The 19,670-nt window shown below is 42.8% G+C and overlaps 1 protein-coding gene across 5 annotated transcripts in view; it reads left to right on the top strand.

Moving 5' to 3' along the window:
- LOC121166786 (histone-lysine N-methyltransferase EZH2) overlaps positions 1 to 19,670 on the top strand; it is a 54,240-nt gene that overhangs the window by 13,128 nt on the left and 21,442 nt on the right. For 2 of the 5 annotated variants that reach the window (XM_040996070.1, XM_040996072.1), the window contains exons 2-4: positions 7,766 to 7,889; positions 8,480 to 8,581; positions 19,404 to 19,520. In XM_040996070.1, the coding sequence (XP_040852004.1) occupies positions 7,773 to 7,889; positions 8,480 to 8,581; positions 19,404 to 19,520 (336 nt within the window). In that variant the 5' untranslated portion in view covers positions 7,766 to 7,772. Of the gene's footprint in view, positions 1 to 7,765; positions 7,890 to 8,479; positions 8,609 to 19,403; positions 19,521 to 19,670 lie in introns of all 5 variants that reach the window. The other 3 variants (XM_040996069.1, XM_040996068.1, XM_040996073.1) reach the window with 2 other exon arrangements.

Raw genomic sequence — 19,670 nt, 5'->3', positions numbered from 1 at the left:
TAGGCAGGGGTGTCTTGCAGTTCAGTTTCTGGAATGCTGTGTCTCATGCTTGTGTCTGAGTCCCTGGCTCTATTTCCTGTTCCTGCCTCCTGGTATTGCACACTCCGGAAAATGAAGGTGATGGTTTAGCTAGTGGGGCCTCTGATGCTCCTGTAACAGATACAAATTGAGTTCTCGGCTACCAGCTTGAGCCTGGCCCAGCTCTGGCTTTTGTTGGGCATTTGCGGACAGAACTAGCAGACGCGTAATTACTTTTTCTGCCTCTCAGATCAACTCTTGAAATACATAATTTGTGCTTCTTTTTCTAGGTTTTCTGCTAGTCAAATGTACAGGGTGTTTTGGTTGCTTATTCATAATGATGCCTGGGTACGTTTATGTCAGCTGTTCTTGAAGCATAGACCCTAAGAGATCTATGAGATTAAATCTATCTTTTTTTTTAAGATTTATTTTTATTGCAAAGTCAGATATACAGAGAGGAGGAGAGACAGAGAGGAAGATTTTCCGTCTGATGATTCACTCCCCAAGTAACTGCAACGGCCGGTGCTGTGCTGATCCGAAGCCAGAAGCCAGGAACTTCCTCCAGGTCTCCCATGTGGGTGCAGGGTCCCAAGGCTTTGGGTCGTCCTCAACTGCTTTCCTAGGCCACAAGCAGGGAGCTGGATGGGAAGCAGGGCCGCCGAGATTAGAACTGGCGCCCATATGGGATTCTGGCGGGTTCAAGGCGAGGACCTTAGCCGCTAGGCCATCACAGCGGGCCCGAGATCAAAACTATTGCCATAATATACTACAATGTGATTTGCCTTTAACATTTTTTTCTATGTTGACATCTGTACCCATGGTGTGAAAGACACTGCTGGCCATTGACACTTGAAGTAAGAAGCAGTTTTGTTTGAGAATGTCCTTGATGATGTAGTAAGAATGATTAGCTTTATTAAATTTGGATCCTTGAATACATGCATTTGTAATACTCTGTGTGACAAGATGAGAATGTGTGAAAAGTGCCTTGGCTGCTTTGAGAAAAGCACTTACGTGATTGAATTGAAAACTTCATTTAATTTTTTTTTAATTAAACTTATTTTTTTTGAAAACTCCTATTTTTTAACTTGAAGAGACTGACCAACTATGGTTATTCCGTTGGGTGTTGGGCAGGCATATTCTCCGGTCTAGGTGAGCCTGCTACCCAGGGAAAGCAGCTGGTCCTGCTGTTGGCGAAGAGCATTGAGCTTTCAAGCACGGTTGCGAACCCAAGCTTCTTAAACTCTGTCTGGTAGGTGATTACTGACGGAGGGGAGTAGGAAGAGTTCGCTGCCATTTCACAGTCTGCCTTACCAATAATAGTGAAAGAAACTACCGCTGGCTCAAGTGCCGGCTGGTGGCTCTGAGGCAAAACTTGTAAAGTGGAATTGTGAGCTTAACTAGTTGCTTTTTTTTTTTTTTCATGAAACAGTTACTCCACAACTCTTCAGATAGATGCTCTTTCCTTATTTAGCTAAAAATCTGAGTTGTGATTTTTTTAAATGCACTTCAGCTAGAACAATAATTGGAAAGGTTGAAGAAGCAGATTGGAGAACACAGCTTAATCTTTCCTTTTTAATTTTTGTTGAAAAGGTTAATCAGGTTTTATGAAGAGGGGAGACAGAAAGATCTTCCATCTGCCAGTTCACTCCTCAAATGTTCACAGTGGCCAGAGCTGAGCCAATCAGGAGCCAGGAGCTTCTAGCCCTCCCCATGCAGGTGTCCTCTATTGCTTTCTCAGACTACAGGCAGGGAGCTAGGGAGCTGGATGGGAAGCAGAGCAGCCAGAACATTAACTGGCACCTATGTGGGATCGTGGTGCTTGCAGGGGGCAGATTATCCAGTTGAGTCATCAGGCTGGGCCCTGACAGCTTTTTCTATTAGACACCAATGACTAGGCCAAGATAGTCATGCATTAATTTTGAAAAGGAAGAAAAAAATTTAAATGTGGTATTTGTATTATGCCACAAATGGCTGGAGCTGAGTCAGTCTGAAGCCATGACCCTCCTTTGCATCTCCATGTGGGTGCAGGGTCCCAAGGCTTTGGGTTGTCCTTGACTGCTTTCCCAGGCCACAGCATGTGGAGCTGGATGGGAAGTGGAGCAGCTGGAACATGAAACAGCACAAGGTGAGGATTCAGCCATTGGGCCCTCACGCCACACCTGGATTCTGGTGCCTTAATCACGAGGCTAAATGTCTTCTTCCCTCTCTTCCTTTTTCTTTCTTTTTTTTTTTTTTTTAAATTATTTTTACATATGGCATTTGGATTTTTTAAAAGACTTATTTAATTTTTTTAAAAAGATTTATTTTTATTGTAAAGGCGGCGGATATACAGAGAGGAGAGACAGAGAGAAAGATCTTCCGTCGGGTGATTCACTCCCCAGGTGGCCTCAACGGCTGGAGCTGAGCCAGTCTGAAGCCAGGAGCTCCTCCGGGTCTCCCATGTGGGTGCAGGGTCCCAAAGCTTTGGGCTGTCCTTGACTGCTTTCTCGGGCCACCGGCAGGGAGCTGGAAGGGAAGCAGGGGTGCCGGGATTAGAACTGGTGCCCATATGGGATCCTGGGCGTGTAAGGTGAGGACCTTAACCACTGCGCCATTACGCCGGGCCCGACTTATCTAATATTAAGATAGAGTTAGAAGGAGAGATTTTTCCATCCACTAGTTCGTTCCCCAAGTGGCTGAAACAGAGTTAAGCCCATCTGAAGCCAGAAGCTAGGAGGTTCTTGTAGGCCTCCCACATGGTGCAGGGGCCCAGGGACCTGGCCCATCCTCCACTGCTCTCTCAGGCCACAAGCAGGGAACTGGCTGGGAACTAGCATCTTGTGGGATCCTGGGCCCACATTAAAAAAAAACTTTTTTTAAAAAATTTATTTTTATTGGAAAGGCAGATTTACAGAGAGGAGAGAGAGACAGATCTTCCATCCACTGGGTCACTCCCCAAGTTATTGACTGCAGCCAATCTGAAGCCAGTAGCCAGGACCTTCTTCCAGGTCTCCTACATGCACCAGTGCTTATATGGGATCCTGGTGCTTGAAAGTGGAGGAATAGCCAGTTGAGCTATTGTGCTGGGTCCCAAAGGATTCCTTCTAATGCAAGGTATGAATGTTTGGAGCAATATTTTGATACTTGGCAGGCATTCTAGAACACTAGCCATGAAGGGTTCTAGTTCTAAGACGTGAAATGCTAATTAATGTACTATCTCTTTACCAAGACATTAAGTATGTATTTTAGAAACTGAATTGTAGGGTAAGGGGGATGGAGAAAGTGGAATGAGCCTAAGCAACTTTATCATGAAAAATAAGAAAATGAATTGTAATATAACCATATTGCACAGAAATCAAAACGAGACGCTTGTTTCTATCCCAGCCCTTCTTGCAGAGGGGCGTTGCCTCCCAGGACCAAAAATTTGTCAAGGCTGCGGATGAACTAGTTTGATTAGCCTAAGAGCTAATGAGGCTATAGATAATCTCTTTATTTTCTAGTTTGTAGCTTTTGAAGTGCTAAGTGGCCGGAAAATAATTTGCATGAAATACTGGATTTCACCAATCAAGTGACTAGCGGATAAGAGAGCAAACATTGGGCATCAAATTATTTTTTAAGAATAATGCCTGGCACGGTAGCCTAGCAGCTAAAATTCTTGCCTTGTGTACGTCAGGATCCCATATGGGCGCCTGTTCTAATCCCAGTGGCCCTGCTTCCCATCCAGCTCCCTGCCTGTGGCCTTGGGAAGCAGTTGAGGACGACCCAAAGCCTTGGGACCCTGCACCCATGTGGGAGACCTGGAAGAGGCTCTAGGCTCCTGGCTCCTAGCTTCGGATCGGCTCAGCTCTGGCTATTGGAGCCACCTGGGGAGTGAGTCATCAGATGGGATATCTCTCCTTCTCTTTGTATATCTGACTTTCCAATTTAAAAAGAGAGAGAATAATGCTTTAATTTCTTCCCGACTTTGATACTCTTTGACCTCCCCTCACAGTCTTCCTAGTATGTTTCCTGCGTTTCGATGGTCTTGGGCCCTCCTGTATTTAATCTTTGCAAATCTCAGGTCTGTCAGCTTTGCTGCACTTCAGCAGCCCCTGGGCAAGGTCCCCCTGGAAAGCTTTCTGCTTGGAATAATGTGTTTCGTTCAGCTGTCCTGTTCTGAAATTCTGGCGTATATCTTCACTTTGACATGTAATCTGTGCTTGAATGTATGGCTTCATGTGGGGCCCGTCCTTGTTACCAGGGCCTGCCACCAGGGTCTGTGCCTTTGGGGCGCTATCCCACTCCTGCTCAGACCTTAGAGTCCCTTCTGTCCTGTCCATCCTTTGCCTTTTGGGTTCCAGCTAAGCTGTGACGGCTGAATTTAGCTTTTGGCTCTTTCTTTCAGTAGTCCACGTATCTTTCTTTACCATGCCCATATCTCCTCACATCGTTTTGTATAGGTCTTAGGATTTTTTTTAATGTGGAACATGATATTTTTTTAAAAATTACTTTGTTGTAGATGACGTTTACATAGTTGAGGGATGCATGTCCATGTGTACCACCAGTCAGGATGGGGAGGGTCAAGGAATGGGGAAAAGTAGATGAGCCAACTGACTCGAATCTCCCTTTTTCTTCCTATATCTGGGGAAAGTGGAGACAGAAGGGAAGGAAGCCACTCCCAGCAGCCCAACCGCATCAGCACTCAGGAATGGGGGAAGGCCACCAGTGTCATCCCGGCCTGACCAACACCCAGGCCTGACTCACGTGCTCACCAGTGGAAGCTGTGGCCCACCAGGGCTTTTCCCTGAGTTCCCTCGCCAGGCCCACTCCCAGACCCATGTCTCACATACTTCAGCAGATGCTAGGCCCTTACCTGACAGTCTGCTGTACACTCTCGTCATTTGTGTGTGCTGGTGGATGTTTTGGCCCAACCCACCCCTCTCCCAATTCTTGGGTGTGCCTGCAGGTGCTACAGCCTGGACCAACCTAGTCTGACCTGTTCTCAACCCCAGTACCCAGGAGTATTGTTGAGTTCCATGGTCATACCTAGCTCTCACCTGTCACCACCCCCAGCCTTCGACAAACCAGCTGGTATGGCAGTCCCACAGGGGTGAGCCCATGTACCCCCACAGAATGTGCTCCCAGACCCAGTACTCTTGTGAGTGACTAGTGTCATGGCCCAGCCTAACCTGTTCTACCTCCTACCCCAACACACACTGGTGGGTATTGTGGTTGAGCCCTACCGGGCAGGTCCCCCAGCCATGGCTCATACATGCACTGGTAGGCAGTGGTTGATCCCACCAGTCCCAGCTCAGTTTTCTCACGTGGGGTGGGGGGGATATATTGGTTTGTCTCAAAAAGGTTTTCTGATTTCCCTCTCTAAACCACCTGGTCTCGGTCCCCTCATGTAAGTGCAGTAGCCCGGTTGGTGGAAGTCCCCCAGAAATTACTCCTCACTTGTCGTGCTCTCCCTCAGCAGTCCTCCCTCCCACACATCTCCAGACCTGCTTCCATGAGCAATCCATAGTCTCCCAGACCCAGTCCTCTGGCGGTGTGCCATGCCAGTCTGGGGCTCCTGCCTGCCTGCCTGGGGTCCACACACACTCTTGGGCAGGTCCCCACACTCTGATTATTGGTGTGTCAGCATCTGTCCCTCACATACGTTTTGTAAAAATACAGAACAGGTGACTGCTGATACAGTGGTGTAGTTAACATACATTTGGCATTAACCAGACCCAGGATGCCCTGAAGCTGTTAGTTGCTTTTCCCCCAGCAGTGTAAAACACTTGCTGAGGTACAGGGCAACCTAGGCGTTGCCTACGGCTGGGGATAATTTTATACAACTTTACTCACTTCCTGGTACATAATATTTGCTGCATACTTGGGAAAATAAATTGCTTTGCCCCCTTTTCGGCTCTGAATCAGTGATGATATCAGGGTTTCTGTGTTGCTGGTTGGTGATTGAGTATTGTGTAGAAAGGTACTCACTAGGTTGGGTTATTTAACCCAGAAAGTTGACTTTACCATCACTTCCTATATATTTAAAATTATTTTATTTTATTTATTTGAAACACAGAGACGGTGAAATAGAGGTCTTGTGCCTCTTGGTTCCTTTCCCACATGCCCACAGCAGTTTAATCCGGTCTCTGAATGACATGGACTCAAATGCTTGCACTATCAATCCTTGCTTTCTTTTCTTCTCTCTCTCTCTTTTTTTTTTTATTAATTGCTTTGCATTATGTGACACAGTGTTATAGGCACTGGGATTCCCCCCACCCCTCCCCGAACCCTCTCCCCATGGTGGATTTCTCCACCTTGCTGCATTACCACAGTTCAAATTCAGTTGAGGTTCTTTCATTGGAAGTATTTACCAAGCACAAAGTCCAGCATCTTATTATCCTAGTGAGTAATCCTTGCTTTCTTCCAAGGTCCGTTCATGGCAAGCTTGAATCGGAGGCAGAGCTGGGACTAGAACTGAGGCACTCTGTTGTGAATATAGCTGCAGCAAACATCTGTCTGCATTTGCCATATTTAAGCTTTATTTGGCTAAGGGACTTGCGAAGGAGCTCCTGAATTCATTTTCCTTTTCCACACCAGAGCAGTCTCAGCAGCCGCTGTCATCTCTGGCTGAGAGGACACTTCAGGGCATCTCAACCTGGTGCAGCCCAGTTACTGCCAGGCTACCCCTGGCTCACCTGGTGCAGCCCAGTTACTTCCGGGCTACCCCACCTCTGCTCTTGTTTCTTCATGGCTCTGAGTGTTTTTTTTTTCTTTCACTTTTTTCCCTCCTTTCCTCCCTCTCTCCCTTTCTTTCTTCTTTCCCCCCTCTTTTTTTTTTTTTTTTTTAATTGTAAGGGTGGATTTACAGAGAAGGAGAGACAAAGACCATCCATTCTCTGGCTCACTCCCCATACGGCCACAGTGGCTGAAGCTGAGCTGATCTGAAGCCGGGAGCCAGGAAGTTTCTTTTGGGTTTCCCACACAGGTGCAGAGTCCCAGGCCACAGGCAAGGGAGCTGGATGGGATGCGGGGCTGCCGGGATTAGAACTGGTACCCATATGGGATCCCAGTGTGTGTATGGCGAGGACTTCAGCTGGTAGGCTGCTGTGCTGGACCCACTTTAAATGGTCTTTAGATTACATGTAATATTTGGCAGTGTAAATGCTATATAAACAGTTGCTTAGGAAGTGGGACACGAAGCGCTGATGTTCATCTGTGTGCAAGGCGAACAGCGCCCGAGCACTAGTGCTGCAGCGAGGCAGTGTGACGTGCAGCAGGCCCCAGCAAGGTGTGTGCACGTGACTGCCCGTGTGCTCGCAGTGCTCCACAGACAGCACGTTCCAATTTTGTCGTTCTGTTTTCTGAATGTTTCCAATCTGTGATTGGACTAAAATGTGGGGATGTGGAATACCAATGTTATCTATATCTTGCTTCCATTACAGTTAGTTTAATGATAAAAGCACTGTTTGTACATTTGTTTTCCTGTATAAATTTTATCTCGTGCAAATGCTAATTGGTACAGTTTCTGTCCCTGCCGTGAGATCGCATATCCATTAGATAGGAGTTATTTAGAAGTGTAGAGGCTGTCTAAATAAATATTTCCTAAAGATTGTGTGGGAAAAAAAAATTTTCAATTAAATGCTTCAAGAATTTAATCACACAGAACAAATAAGCACCTTTTGCAAACTGTGAAATGTAATTTCAAGTGTAAAAATGTAATTTCTTTGATTTCTTTCAGCTTCTTGGGTTGATTATATTAGTGATTTTGATGTGGATCTATTGCTTTTAGAATAACCATGGGCCAGACTGGAAAGAAATGTGACAAGGGGCCAGTGTGTTGGCGGAAGCGTGTAAAATCCGAGTACATGCGACTGCGACAGCTCAAGAGATTCCGCCGAGCCGATGAGGTCAAGGTATTGTCCTGTGTCTTGTCAGAATGCACATGCAACTAAAACTTGGGGAGGGGTTTCAGTAAAGGTAAACACTTTTTATTTTGAAATGATGTATTTTCAGTTAAGGTTATATTTGTAGTAAGATCAGTGAGAACTTGGACGCCGAGGTCATCAGTGTGCCTCAGTTAGCATGTAGCATGCGCATTAGTGATAGGAGGTTTTAATCTCATGCCCATCAGCCTGCTGGGAACTTTGTCTTTGCAGTGTGCTTTCATATCACATATATAGAAGTGGATGCATATGCAAATGAATTGCTCATGATTTTAGATTTCTAAAGTATTTTTGTTTTTTGTACAAAGCTAACAAAGAATGGAAATAATCTTTTCACAGTCGAATGATAGGTATGGTGTGTGTGTGCACGTGTGTATGTGTGTGTGCACGTATGTGTGCACATGTGTTGACTGGGAAGCTGCAGTGTAGTATTAAATCAGCATTTGAAGAAATGTTGATGTTTGTGAGAAATGACTAGATTATAACCTGGTTTAGAAATGTTACAGGTTTTCTAATAATGAGCAATTTATTTTGTTTTCCTGTCCTTCATTTTCTTAAAGAGTATGTTTAGTTCCAATCGTCAGAAAATTTTGGAAAGAACAGAAATCTTAAACCAAGAATGGAAGCAGCGAAGGATACAACCTGTGCACATCATGACTTCCGTGAGCTCATTGCGCGGGACTAGGGAGGTTGGTCAACATGACATGTTGTTGTGGTTATGAGACATACTGGTCTTTGTTGTTGAAAGTCATCGACTTCAGGATGCTCATGTTTTTATTGCTGTTTCTTGTTAATGTGTAACTGTTCATGCTTGTCTTAGATCGTATTCCTAACTATTTCTGAAGAGTTTTAAGTGCTTAGGATTCCTAGGTAACTTTCTAGATTTTCTAAATGTTGATTTGTCATGTACTTTTTTTTTCTTGAAAAGGTTTATTTATTCTTGTTTGAAAGATTTACAGAGAGAAGGAGAAACGGGAAGAGGGAAAGCTCTCCCCGCCCCAACCCCAGCTCCCCAGTTGGCCGCAACGGCCAGAGCCGATTCCCTCTGAAGCCAGGAGACTCACCTAGGATTCCTACTCTGTGACAATGACAGAAGCCTAAACTGTCTTTAAGTTGCCAACAGAGTTCTAGTTTAGGCATTTCTGTGGAGTGCCTGTGTTATCTGGAAAATCATGCTGTAGGATCTTCAAATAGGAGCTGAAGCAAAAAGGGGAAAAGGGATTTAGAGTTAAAATTAAACTGTGTTGATTATACCTTGTAAATGGGTCCTAAATTTGGGGAAGATCTAAACACTGGAGCTTTTTTCTAAAATTTTATATAGCGTTTTTACAATAATATCTGCTCTTATGAGGCATGTCAAGATGGTATGACACACTAGCTCCAAAAACTTCATGATATCGTTGGGGCTACAACTTGATCCTCTGATTTCAGGAGCCTTGGTGGTGACACGTGATTGGAATGATTCTCCGTCATTTGTGCATTTTGTCAGATGACAACTCATTAAGGTTTTGACTTCTAGTGTGTTACATGCTTGCACCTTCCTCATTTTCTGGTGCACAGAGAGCCTAGCTGTTAGAGGCAAACTAGTTTTTATTAATACAATACTGAATGCGAAAGGAACTTGTTCTGCTTATCCAAACATCTGTTAAGGGCGGTAGGAACAAGGCTTTGAAATATTGTCTGGTAAGCTTTTGGAGTTTCAAGGTAAAGCAAAAAGGAGCCTTATTTTTCTATCCTGAGGAATAAATCTTGGTAGTTTGAAGAAGTAAATTCCCTTTGCAAATGTTACAGTGCTACCAAAAGTCCAAGTTAGATTCATATAAAAATTAATCGCAAATTTCTGGCATTTAGTCTTCAAGGTGTTTTTTTCCCCAGGCAAAGGTCCTGGGCATTGGTTTGGGCAGCTTGCTCCCATGGTCAGGTGTGGTCTGGGGAGAATGCTCTTTGCTCAAGCTAGAGAGTAGAGCATACTGTTTTTGTACAACTGAAATTTCTCATAATTTTTCATTAAATTTAAGAGGATAGTTTGGCTGTTTACTCATTGAATTTTAATTTTGGCAGAGTTGAACATAGATACCCATTTTTTTGGCGGGGGGAGTTTGTATGAGGAATGGAAAGCAACTCAGCATACTTAATACAATTGTTTCCTGTGCTTTGGGTTTCCGCGGTGCCTGACATGGTTTAGGAGAAGGAGTTTCTCAGAATTCCGGGGAAGGGTGGGCAGGGAGAGTTGTCCTCCACCTTAGTAATTGAACTTCATTGAAATAGAAGTTTGGGATCAAGATCTTTAGATGTTTGCATCATTGTTGATAGCAAATTCTACTTGAAATGATTAATCTTTTATTGACGTTTCTTTTTAAAAATCACCACCACCTTTTGGAAACAGGCTTTCTAAGGTTTGGGATCATGTTTTTGCTAATTATTTCAATAAATCCCAAGTTTTAAGACTGGAAAGAACTTTAGTGCTCTTCTAATCTAACTTCTCAGATGAGAATAAACACCTGTTTATTGTCTCTCTGGTTTGAGCATTTCCATCTAAAATTTCCCTCATTTATTTTGAAACTTGGGAGTCTGAGGTAGGTCAAGCAGGAAGGAAAAAAGTGAGCACGTTTTACCAAGGCTTTCCTAGTGGTTTTGCTGGCAGCATTTCAGACTGCAGTGTTGATGAGGCCTAGAAAGTCAATAGCATTCAACACTGAAGTGCCATATAGCATTGTTTTCATTAGCTTTTTGTAGCTAATTGTATTGTAAATGGTGACATTTTCAGCTTGAGTTCCCTGCGGTGTGCTGCATCAGTGACAAATTTGAGGTCTTCAGTCAAATCTTAGACACCACTTCGGTAGTTCTGCTGCGGGAGCCTGTGTGGTTAATTTCAGTAAGGAATGTGACAGTGTACAATGAAGTAACTACAGGTCAAAGAGCTCCACAGATTAACTTAGGGACTGCATGTTTAGTGCATCTTCTTCTTTCTGAAGATTTATTTAACTATCTGAAAAGCAGAATTACAAGAAGGGAAAGGCACAAAGAGATCTTCCATCTGCCAGTCCGTTCTTCGAATGTCCTGAAGGGGTGGAGCCATGCTGACCAGGAGCCAGGAGCTTCCCCTGGGTTTTCCACCAGGACTCGGTGGCCTAAGTGGTCAGGCCATCCTCTGCTGCTTTCCCGGACAGCAGTAGGGAGCTGAGTCACAGGTGGAGCAGTCAGGACTTGAATTCATGCCCCTAGGGCATGCTGGCACTGTAGCTGGTGGCTCTGCCCACCACCCCACAGCCCTTGAGTGGATTGTTTTCTTCATGTATTATTAACACATTCTTTTGAGTATATATTTTTGGTTAGATTACAGAACGTTGCCTCTCTTGCCCTAAAGTTTTAGTATAGCATGAGTTCCTAGTTTTTATTTAAAAAAAAGTGCCTCTGATAGTAACTGATTTACTTTTGCTTTCTGGTTAATCCAGGTAAGAGTACCAACTTTAAACTATCATTCAGCAAATACATAAGATAAACCCTTTTGCCATAAAATGTGGTTGTTTTACAATTGGGCAAGAGAAACTTAGCACAGCTTCTCTTGTTCTTCCTAGTAATATTTTAAATGAGTTTAAGTTCACTGCGTATCATTTGCTGTTTGCAAATGATTTCTTTCTTGGAGAGGGTTCTACCAAAAGAGAAGTTCTTTCATATACTGGCACCGTGAACATGCCATTGTTGTTAGAAAAGCGTGCCTGGCTTACATGTCACCTCTCGATTGCATTATTTATTGGCCCGGTAACACAATTTCCTCAGTTAATTGTATGAATCCAGTTGCTATTTACAAAGAAAGAAAATTTTGCGTATCCGGTGAAAATTTAGTGCTCTTTAATATTAACTTTGTAAATTTAAGAATTAAAAGATCTCTAGGTTTACATCTTGATGAGTGTTCAGCAGATATGGCATAGAATTAGGGCATTGTTTTCATGTGTGTTTTGTTTTCGGTCTGAACATGTCCATCCTCCCTTGGTTCCTCAAGGACCTGGCTTTCTGTGACTCCTTTAGGATATCTGTCCTGTATTTAATTGACACACTTGGAGAGACAAAGGAACAGAGACATCTTCCACCTGCTGGCACATTACCTGGGGTGCTTGAGGCTGCGGCTAGGAGCCGAGAGCTTCGTTGAGGCCTCCCCTGCTCCCCCTGGGCAAACACGAATCAGGAGTCAAGCTTGGACTTGAACCACACCCTGACAAGGGATGCGGTAGTTCCAGGCAGCTATTTAACTGCTTTCCTTTCTTAACCGTTTGTTGGTATCTACTTGGAGTTGAGTCTGGTATTCACTCGGAACCCTTCCCACCTGTAGGATCTTTGCATGCTTGCTTTGCTTAGGCTGAAAAGACATACCGTTTCTTAAATGACTGCAAAGGAGTTTTGCTTTTCTAAATGGTCAGATTAAAAAAAGAAAGCTCTGGCCAGCACGGTAGCCTAGTGGCTAAAGTCCTCGCCTTGCATGTGGGTGCCTTGCATGTGGGCACTGATTCGTGTCCCAGTTGTTCTACTTCCCGTCCAGCTCCCTGCCTGTGGCCTGAGAAAGCAGCAGAGGACGGCCAAGGCCTTGGGACCCTGCACCCAATGGGAGACCCAGAAGTTCCTGGTTCCTGGCTTTGGATTGGCTCAGCTCCGGCCTTTATGGCCACTTGGAGAGTGACCCAGCGGATGTAGGAACTTTCTGTATATCCTTCTTTCTGTAAATCTGCCTTTCCAATAAAAAAAAAAATCTTTACAAAAAGGAAAAAAAGGTCACTTAGAATGTTTGGTTTAAACCTATGTGTTACATATTAAGTATGTATTTCATGTACTTAGGATTATGATTATAAATTTAAGATTAGATACTGTAAGTCTAAAAAATGAATGTTTAAACAGTGTCTAAATATAACATTTTTGGAAGATTAGGCAAACTTCACAGTCTGCTCTGGCAACTGATGAGGCAGTTTTGCAATGGCTCGTGCATATTGGGTTAGTAAAACTTGCCTAAGAGTTTTATCTTACCCAATTCAGAGGTCACTGAGGAAGTCACAGTACAGAAACCCCTAGAACAGAAGGCAAGTCCTTGCAGTCCAAGTCCTCTTGCTTTTTGTTTTTTGTGAAATATATGAGTAGATAATGTATGTTTTTAGGAATTACTGGACAGATTCAACGTTTGCCGTTTTGGCTTGTCACTTAAGTTATGTCAAGATTTTCTTGTTTAAAAAAAATGTATATATTTGGTACTCAATCTATTGCTCTGTATATACATGTGTGTACATCTAGTTTTTGTTTTTTAGTTGCCCACAGTACTGTAGTTGAACATCCTTTCTATATACCTCTTTGAATCTTTGAATATTTCTGTAAGAAAAGTTCCCGGAAGTATAATCGCTACTATATTCAAAATTTGTGTATTTAAAATTCTGAAATTACAAAATACTCTGTAGGAACTTTGTATTATGTACCCACCAGCTGCTTGTGGGTATGTCAGTTTACTCAAAGTCCCAGCAAAAACATTATGTCTTTAATCTTTATCAGTCAGGTAAAAAAAATTAAAATTTGTTACAATTTCAATCATTTACTGAAGCTGAATGTCAGTTATTGTATATATGCTATCTCCATTTTGTAAGTACACAGTTATGGTATTGGGCTTTTTCCTTATAAAGACTATTATGTATAAATTTTACTTGTCCTGTTTTACACATACCTTTTTCTATTTTAACTGTTCCCAATACTGTTATTTTTACTTGTGCTTTTTTGATTGTTTTATGAGAAATGTTTATTTGTGAGAAAGACAGAGATAGAGGAAGTGAGCAAGCATGCAGTTGCAGGCGTGTCCCAGTCCTCTGGGTACTCCCCAGGGCTTGGCTGGCCCTGCAGGAACGGGCAGCCAGGAGTCCCAGGCGCATTGCCCACACACTGCAGGCTCTCGAGTCATCCCCCTCCCCAGCAGGCTGGAGTCAGGAACCTGGGTCCTGAACCCAGGCCTGGCCCTCTGCAGTAAAAATATTCTAATTTCTTTTCTTTTTAAGAATTTGTTTCATTCATTTGAAAGTGAGTTATGGCAGTGGGACATTATGGAGACATTGATGTCCCGTGCACTGGTTCATCCCCCATGTGGCTGTCATGGCCGGGGTTGACCAGGCTGAGCCGGGAGCTTTATCAGTGTCTCCCATGTGGGTGGCAGGATCCCAGGACCTGGGCCATCTGCTGCTGCTTTCTCAGCTGCGTGAGCAGGGATGTGCCTTGAACCTGCACCAATAAAGCATGCGGTTTTTGCAGGCAGTGCCTGGCTCCATGTTTTCATGTTTATATTATCGTTTAACCAATCAAGAACTTCCTTTTTTATAGAGAGAGATTGGGAGGTGTTCAGTTTTGAATTTTTTCTGTTTAGCTTTACTGGTGCTTTGAACACTATTGAATTGTCAGTGACCAATTGGAGTAGTTGTGAATCTGTTTGCTAAGATGGTCAGAACAGCCCACCTGGTTGGTAACCTGTGCCAGGATTGGAACATTGCCCTTTAAAGACCACATTTGTAATGGTCTTGCCTGTTTTTCTCTGGTTCCTTTACGGCTCTATAGTCAATCTGTTCATTTATGCAAGACTTGAAAATGATTTTGTTGCCACAGCAGGGGAAGCCACAATACTTTGATTCCATTTTGTAAGTTTTTGTTTTCTTTCTTCATTTCCTTTTTATTTATTTTCCTCATAGGACTATTTTGGAAGGAGGTACTTGGGTTTGAATGTATTGGATGCATATGACCAGTTACCTGCTTCGTGTTCCTTTTTGAGTTTTTTATTTTTACAGTTTAATGATCAGAAATAGAATGATTTCCAGTCACCAGTTAGTTTTTTTTTTTTTTTTTACCAAAGCTGGAGTTTTTAGTGAGGTTGCAGGTAATAAGCAGATGACTAAGGCTGTCAGCAAGCACCCTTCTGAGCAGGATAACCTTGGGTTGTAGCCTGTAATTGCTTTGTAATTTGTGATCTCTAATTCAGGGCCAGGCTTCTGAAGCTTTGGTGCAAGGACTAGCTTTAAGGGTCTAAGCATACTAAGCTTGTTACGCGTTTCTGTTAAATGTTATACGTGTATCCCCTCCCAAATCCCAAGCCCTTGGAGCAAGTATAACAACTGGCAAGGGGTAAAATGAGCTCCGAAGCCAAATGCTGTGGATGGGGCGTCTACTCATTCTGGGATGGCCCGGTAACCTAAATACTTAGCAACAAACTAAAATAATTTATAATCTGTTCCTCTTTTTCATTCTTTAGCCTGATTAGTTGCTTTTATCAAATACATCTGGGTCAAGATCTTAAAGTTTTCCTCTGTGTTTTTATTTCTTTTCTTCCTATTTGAGATCATGAGTCCTTTGATCACTTTTCTCCTCGGGTTTTCCCCCCCCCCAAGCGTTTATTTTGTTTTATTTTATTTTATGTTGGAGTTACACAGAGAGAAGCAAGAGCTTTCATCCACTGGTTCACTCCCCAAATGGCCACCAAGGCCAGGGCTGGACCAGGCCAGAGGCAGGAACCTCATTCAGGCCTCTCACTTGGTGCAGGGGCCGAAACACCTGGGCCATCTTCCTCAGTTTCCCCAGGCACATTAGCAGACGGCCTGTGTCCCCTTGGATGCTGGTGTTGCACGGTGGTAGTTTAACCTGTTACGCCACATGCTGGCCCGCCCTCTTTTGGAAGTTGTGGGTTTAAGTTGTATAAAGTGCTGTCTTCACCAGATAGGCTCACTCAATACTTGTATGCATTTTCCTTTTTTTTTTTTTCCCTCAAATTCTGAAAAATTTAGGGTCCTTTGAGAAGTCCTCTCTAACTTTTCCCTGTGGCTGCTGGTGACTGACTGCTGGGGTGACAACTTTACCTTCCTCTGTGTTCTCAGGTGGAAAGGCTAACAGAGAAGTGACAATGTGGACAGTTCATTGTTCTCTGACTTGAACTAAAACCAACCAACTAGTATCCGAGAATACTTTGGACTTGGCTTACTGTGTATTTCCTCTTACTCTGTGGAGGTTGGACTTACCCCTGCTCATGGTAAAGACTGTTGAAAGGCAGGATGGCCCTAGAGGGTCTCCCCTAGGACGGTATGCTGTAGAAAACGGGCAGTGATACCTCCTCACAGTGTAGTTGCGAATTTTAAAAAAGTGAACTTTGGTAACCTCTAGCACAGTGCTGGCACATAGTAGGGTGTGTTAATTTCTTTCCCTTCCCTGCAGGCCATTCACCTGCTCTTCCCTCCACGATTTTCCATAACACAGTTTTTCCTTGGAACCAGCCTGCCAAGAATCTCAGTTGGGTTGTGTACTCCTACAACTACTCTTTTTGGCTTGACTTCCCTCTCCAGCTCCCAATGGTCCAGTCACACAGTCGCCTATTGTACCAGCTGGTTGATGTAAGTCTATGCATCCTCAGAGGAACCTGGTTACTTACCAGGAAGCTCCCTTTCTCTGAAAATGTAGCGTCCTTGATAGGCCAGCTACTTCCTCTCTCTATCATTGATGAAAAATGATTTTTTCATAAGTTTTCTGTGTGATCCTGAAGTTGGAACTAGAGTTAGAGAAATCAATTTGTTGATATAGACCTTACAGTTCCTCAGTCCAGGACACATGACTATGATCGGGTAAAATTTTGTGAGTACCTGTGAGGTCAAAATCCTTTTCACTGCTTTGAATGATACGAGACTTAACCCTGTAAACTGTCAAGGATGGTACATTCTCAAAGAAAAAAAAGTTGCTGTTAAGTAATTGGGAATTTTGATTTATTTTCCTTTAAGTCAAATAAGAATTCCCTAACTTGTTATTTTTTTCTTTTTTTAACAACAAATGCTTTTGCATTTGGATATGATTTTATGAATGAAAGGAATATGGTTATTAGCTAAGATTAACAGTTGAAGCATGGAATACTCTCTAGAGATACTGTAGAGATAGGAGGTGGGTAGAGCATTAGTTTTCTGAATAGGTGCTCTTAGCTTTAAACAGAAACTGAAGTTGAAAATCAACAAATGCAGTCCATTCAGTCCAGAAACATTTTTTGAGTGCCTACTTTTTGCTTCTTTGAGACACTGTGCTGAGTATTGTGCACTTTTACTCCGAGTCAGCGGCTCTTGCCCTCAGAGAGCTTACTTCCTGTCCCTCAACGACTCACGGGTGACGGAGAGTGGAGATGGAAGGGGTGGGGAGCAGCAGAGAGGTAGTTGGTAGGCAGTGGTTCTCGCCTGCTTCAGCCTATGCCTTCTGGATTTCTGTGCTTTCTTGGGTTCTTTCTGTTCCTAGGGAAACCAGCTGACGATTCAGTATACGGTGGAGCATTTCCTGGATTGCCAGAGTAAATAGATGAAGCAAATTGTGGTCCTTTTGTCTAGTTGAATATTTAACTGTTGAACCTTACACGTGACATTGGGTTAGATGTTAAGTAAGTCAGCCCGAGTTGGGAAGGCAGCTCTGACCCCAAACTTTAAAGGCAGCTCTTTCACAGAATTAAAACCACAGAATTAATTTATCCCCTTCTTCATATGTAGAGCAAACACTGCATTTTTTAAAAAATTGAAAATGATTTTGTTTGATAATGCTGAAGACACTTCATTCACTAATTATGACCAAGCCTTACCCCCAAATTTACTCAGTTAAAAATAATGAAGGGAGACTTGATGGTTATAGAAATAATAAGAGGAGGTTAGTACGGGAGTTAATCCTGTAGCAATGCCATATGTCTGTTTCATACAGATCTTACATGACTGTCTGTTACATTTCCCTATGAGCATTTCAGAGGCAAGAACTAACAGCCCAATAATAAACTCTTGGGTGATACAGTCAGATTTAGGCTTTAATTCTGGGTTTGTGGTTTGCTACCTCTGTGATTAGGGAAACTGTTTAAAATCTCTGCACCTCAGTCTGCTGATGGAAAAGTTCTGATACTAAAACTTCAATATCCTAGGGTTATAATGAAGAATAAGGATTATTTGCTGAAGGACTTAGCACAGTGCCTACCACACAGTAGGTGCTCAACAAATGTTACCTGCTCCTCTTGGGCAGATGGAGGAGAGGGTTATCTGAGGCCAGAGAGCAGGAAAGGGCAAGATTGCAAAGTGTGAGCCAGCGTGCGCAGCATCCGATGTAGACATCGGCTTTCTAGTGTTTTATCTTTGCCTTTGGAGAGTGAAGGTTAATGGATGAACCTTTGTCACAGTCCTTCCTAAGTACTCTGTCATTTAACCTTTGCTTCCACTAAGGAAGGAGTTACTGTTAAGCTGTAGTAACCATGATGATCGGGTGGTTACCCCACTCACCGCACGGGACAGCTGTGACCTTGTATGCCAAAGATTTCTACTACAATTTTGCTAAATCCATTTCTGCTATTTTTGCATCTAAATAAAAATTAAACATTTCATGTTTTTGTATATATAGACATGTAAATTTTTGTTTTATCGTATAACTTCAAATCTTTTTGCCTCAATTATTTTTGCAATGTTTTAATTATGAATAAAACGTCAAATTTTTTGTGAAGGCTCTGGAGACCTTTGACAGTAAGTAGTAGTGCTGCTTTAAGAAAAGGTGTGGGCTAGGTAGGATGGAAAGTGGTGGGGTACAGATTTTTGCCATATTTCATAGGAAAGGAAACATTTTTAACATGCAGCATACACAAATTAGAATCACTGTGCTAAGTTTGTCATAATTTGATTGGCAAATGATTTTGCCTTGGAATTAGTAACTTTGTGGATTGTGTGAAGTATGCTGTTTGAAGGAATTAGATGCCTGAAGTATAGAAATCATGTGTCATGGCAGGGTGTGCAGTGGTTGGGAGCCGGGCCCCAGTGTTAGGCTCTCGGGGTTTAAATTCTAGCCTTACCTAATACATTGCCTTGGGCAAATTTATCTTTCTTTAAACTGTAAAGTTCTCAACAAAATGAGTGCTAAGAATAGTTCCCATCTTAATAATATGATCAGGAGAACTGTTAGACATGTAAGATGGCTAAAATAGTGTCTTGTACACAGAAAATACTTAATAATATTGTCTATTGGAGATTTACAGAATTGATTTGAATCATTTTGTTGTGATTGAAGCTCAGATCTGTTAAGATTTGTATATCATCTGAAAACATCAGGAAATTGCAGTTGTTATTTTAAAATTACACAAAGAAAGGTAAACCTAAAAACGTTTCCTTACTATAAAGATTCAGTTGACTTTGGCATACATCTTACTATCCTTTGTGATTGAGGCAAAAGACAAATTAAGCAGGATCTAGGAAATGCCTGATAAAAATGTGGAGCAGTTAAGCAGATTGTTGAAGTTAACGCATGTAGCCTTTGGCTGTGGTTCTTGGTAAGTATGAGAAGATGGGCGAGGGCTGTGGCCGTTTGCACTTGCCCGAGTTGGTTCTGTGAGCCCTCATGTCCTAGCTAGCGGTGTTCTCTCTGGAGGTGAGGTGTGCAGGATTGCTGCCGGATGTGCGTTCCTCCTTCAGAGCCGCTCTGTGTTCTCCGTCTTAGTGCTCGGTGAGCAGCGACTTGGATTTCCCGACCCAGGTGATCCCGCTGAAGACTCTGAATGCCGTGGCCTCTGTACCCATCATGTATTCATGGTCTCCTCTGCAGCAGAATTTTATGGTATGGAAATCGTGTGTCATCTTATTTGGTAGTAACTTAGTTTAAATACATTTTTTTTTTCATCAAGATAACCGAAATAACAGTTATCAAAATGATGGCTCTTGGAGCAATTTTGAAAGCTGAATATAGTATGTATTAAGTATTGGTTGA

This window comes from Ochotona curzoniae, unplaced genomic scaffold (assembly GCF_017591425.1).
Source record: "Ochotona curzoniae isolate NIBS_2020 unplaced genomic scaffold, NIBS_Ocur_1.0 patch229, whole genome shotgun sequence".
Taxonomy (NCBI): Eukaryota; Metazoa; Chordata; class Mammalia; order Lagomorpha; family Ochotonidae; genus Ochotona; species Ochotona curzoniae.
The sequence above is the reverse complement of the archived record's forward strand: the minus strand, read 5'-3'. Positions and strand labels throughout refer to the sequence as shown.